The 3,342-nt window shown below is 37.5% G+C and overlaps 1 protein-coding gene across 6 annotated transcripts in view; it reads left to right on the top strand.

Annotated features, from left to right (window-relative positions):
* LOC126895028 (uncharacterized) overlaps positions 1–2,330 on the top strand; it is a 14,064-nt gene extending 11,734 nt beyond the window's left edge. For 5 of the 6 annotated variants that reach the window (XM_050666474.1, XM_050666476.1, XM_050666475.1 and 2 more), the window contains one exon: positions 2,009–2,330. In XM_050666474.1, the coding sequence (XP_050522431.1) occupies positions 2,009–2,247 (239 nt within the window). In that variant the 3' untranslated portion in view covers positions 2,248–2,330. Of the gene's footprint in view, positions 1–1,679; positions 1,786–2,008 lie in introns of all 6 variants that reach the window. The other variant, XM_050666479.1, reaches the window with a different exon arrangement.
* The last annotated feature ends 1,012 nt before the right edge of the window (positions 2,331–3,342 follow it).

Below are 3,342 nucleotides of genomic sequence, written 5' to 3'. Positions count from 1 at the left end.
TTTTTTTTTTTTTAACACGACCGGCCTACATGCGGACCGCCCCGGAACTACCGTTAGGTATTGCCTCAGGGCGGCCCACGCCGTCTCTAAAACTCACACCACCACGTTGTGAATCAGCCCGAAATTAATCAAGAGCTGATTCACAACTTGGTGTGGCCTCCCCCGTTAGCTGGATCCCAAAAGTCGGGATCCGCTTCCCGGGATGCACCGCGTGGAGGTGGGGGCAGGACTTTGCGAAGGGGACATAAAATAACACACAAACACATAAANGCAGGACTTTGCGAAGGGGGCATAAAATAATTCACAAACATATAAGCACACTTATACCTAAGGCACCGGCCTAAACCAGCGCCTTAGGTCCTCCTGTACCGGGCGGCGCGGCTGCCGCTGCCTCAGGCGTTCGGCTTCCTCCTTCCTTTTCAGGACGGATTCCGCGAACGCCTGGACGAGCCTCCACGCCTCCCGGCTTCCCAACATCAGGTCCACCAAGGACCCGACGCGGATCGTGGACCCCAGACGGGACTCCAGCGAGTCCCGTTCCTGGGCCCACGCCTCGCACCGGAAGAGGGTATGCAGAGCGTTGTCTGCCTCTCCCGGGCGATCCTGGCAGTGGTCGCACGTCGGCGCGGCTGCCCTCCATATACCGTGAAGGTATTTGTTGAAGCAGCCGTGGCCGGACAACACTTGCGTGAGACGGTAAGACATCTCACCGTGTGTCCGGTCCACCTACCTCTCCAGGTGGTCGGGTCCTATGAGGGACCTAGTCCACTCGCCTCTCGTCGTTTCCTCCAAGAGGCGAGCCCGCCACCGGAGCATGGTGGTCCGCCGGAGCGCCAACCGGTCCTCGGGTTCGAGGGGCCGGCCGCGCTCTCGGCAGAGCTCATGTCCGGCGGCCCGTTCCGTGGCTAGCAGGTCGGTGGGCGGCAGTGACGACAGTATTCCCGCCGCCACTCCGGAGACCGTTCGGTAAGCCGATACGGTCCGGATCGCCGCCCGCCTCAGGATGCAGATACCTTAAACGGCAGATTTTAAGTGTGACAGTAAAATGTGAAGCAATGTATATTATAGATTTGAGGACCTTTTTTCTAATGATGTAATAAAATAATTATCGATGCATTAAAAATCCAGAAAATTTTTCTCTGAATTAAAGAATTCCTAAATGCAGTCCTAATTAATAATCAAAGATAATAAAACATACTATCATCTCTCATTACTGTTGATGAAAATTTTTTGTTGGTAACGCAATACAAGTTACATTATTAATCCTGTAGTATTACTGCTGGAGTTATTATCTCTTTCCGTGATCCTGGTACTACATGGCATAGAGTTTTTTATTAATAGATTTTGTAGCAATGGTAATTCAGTCCGTTGGTTCTTAAAGAACTTTTTTGACGATTTCACGCTGATTTACCCAATAGAATCATACATTTTTTTAGCAAATCACTGAACACGTATCAGGGTATACAAGTCCTTTCTTTCACAACTAAAGTAATTTCACTTTAATGTCATACAAATTGAATTCATATGAAATAGTAAAATATTGTACATATATCTATAAACTCAATCTAAATTGATTCAGATAAAATTAAGATCAAGAACTGTAATATATACACTCTTAGTTACGTATAATTTATTATATTGACTTCCGTGTAAATTATACTTACAAATGGGTTTTGCAGCATCAACGTGGTTTGCTACTTGCATAACGACTAGCTATAGTAGCAAGAACACCACCACCTAAACTGTGCGATATGTCATCTATCATATATGACTACCGGACCATAGGTAGAATTTAATTTTAATTTAATTAATAATTTAATTTAAGTTAATATGCCGTAAAATAAATTTTCTAAAATGTATGTGATATATATAAAACTTTAATATATTATATAATTTACCTTATCTTAATTTATGAAATCTAAGAAACTATATTGTTGCTTGAATATTTTATTATACAAACAAGGGTAAAGAAAATTACAAAAGAATTAAGAACTTGCATATATTTTAGGTAATGTAATTAGTAAATGTAGTTTGATAGAATATGTTGCTGTAGCACATTACCTGGATGTGTGTATTTTTTTGTGCATAAGAAAAGGTGAATGGGTGTATTTTGACAAAAACGGGCCTAATTACTCTAAAAAACATATGGACGGCAAAAAGTGTATTTATCTCTTCTATAATGAGCATGAGAAAACTATTGGAGTTGTCGTTGACACAGAAGACTATCTAAGTTTGAAGAGATTATAACGTTTTAAATATATTTAAAGAAGATAAATGTTCTATTATAATATCTTTATTTTAGCTTGGATGTTTAATAATAATTATAAAAAAGTGATTGAAAAAAATATAATATTTATTGATTTTGATTTATTTATTTTTGACCATTACAATATTCCAAAATAATAATTTTGAAAAAAAAATATTATTTTTAAGTAGTAATTCGTTTAGCTTCGATACGAAGTTAAGAAGGAATATTTTTACCATGGTTTATTTCTTTTTTTTTGTTTCTGCCACTACTTTTTTTCAGCTCTCACTGGATTGATTTTTGTCAACAACGCGTCAAAAGATCACAAATCGTATCTAGTTGAAGAGTTATAACAAGTATGTGTACAGCAGCTCTATCGCTTATTTTACGACTGTCCATAACACAAACTAGTTTAGAAATAATTATTTGTCGTTATCTTTCAGCTTTTTTAGTAGTGGCAATTCATAACTGTTATCAGTATCATCAGTATCAGTGTTCTCACTTAATGTAGTGGATACCATTGAAATTGCCAAATCTAAAAATAATTTTTATCATAAGTTATATTATTTTTAATGTAAATTTTTAGATAATTTAAATTTTAATTCAACATACCCTGTAAGACCTTTATGTTGTCAGTTTCTATTTCTTCGTTATCATTATTATTGTTAATTTTATTAGAAATCCTATGCAAGAATCTTGGTCGCCATTTGACTTATCAAAAATAGTATATTTTCATCTATTTTTATAAGGCTTAAAACATCAATATGTGCATTATCAAACTTTAATGTAAAAGCATCTTCTTTTTCTTTGTAGCTAACTGTAATTCTACCAGCGTGTTTTTGTAGAAGTGGCCACTCTTGATACAAACGTTCTATTTTTTCAACAAAATTTTTTTCCAACATAGTTGGAATCCGCGCCTTATCCCAAAAAANTTTTTCCAACATAGTTGGAATCCGCGCCTTATCCCAAAAAATCATTACTTTGCGTAAAATCAGTAACACATTTTGTCGAACACCTAATTTTACTACTCTTAAATTAAAAAATAATGTTTTCAACACTTGTAAAGTAGATGGTAATTTACTACCATTTATTTCGTG

Source organism: Daktulosphaira vitifoliae, unplaced genomic scaffold (assembly GCF_025091365.1).
Source record: "Daktulosphaira vitifoliae isolate Bord-2020 unplaced genomic scaffold, ASM2509136v1 Scaffold_1, whole genome shotgun sequence".
In the NCBI taxonomy this organism is placed as follows: domain Eukaryota; kingdom Metazoa; phylum Arthropoda; class Insecta; order Hemiptera; family Phylloxeridae; genus Daktulosphaira; species Daktulosphaira vitifoliae.
This window is presented reverse-complemented; position numbering and strand designations above follow the sequence as displayed.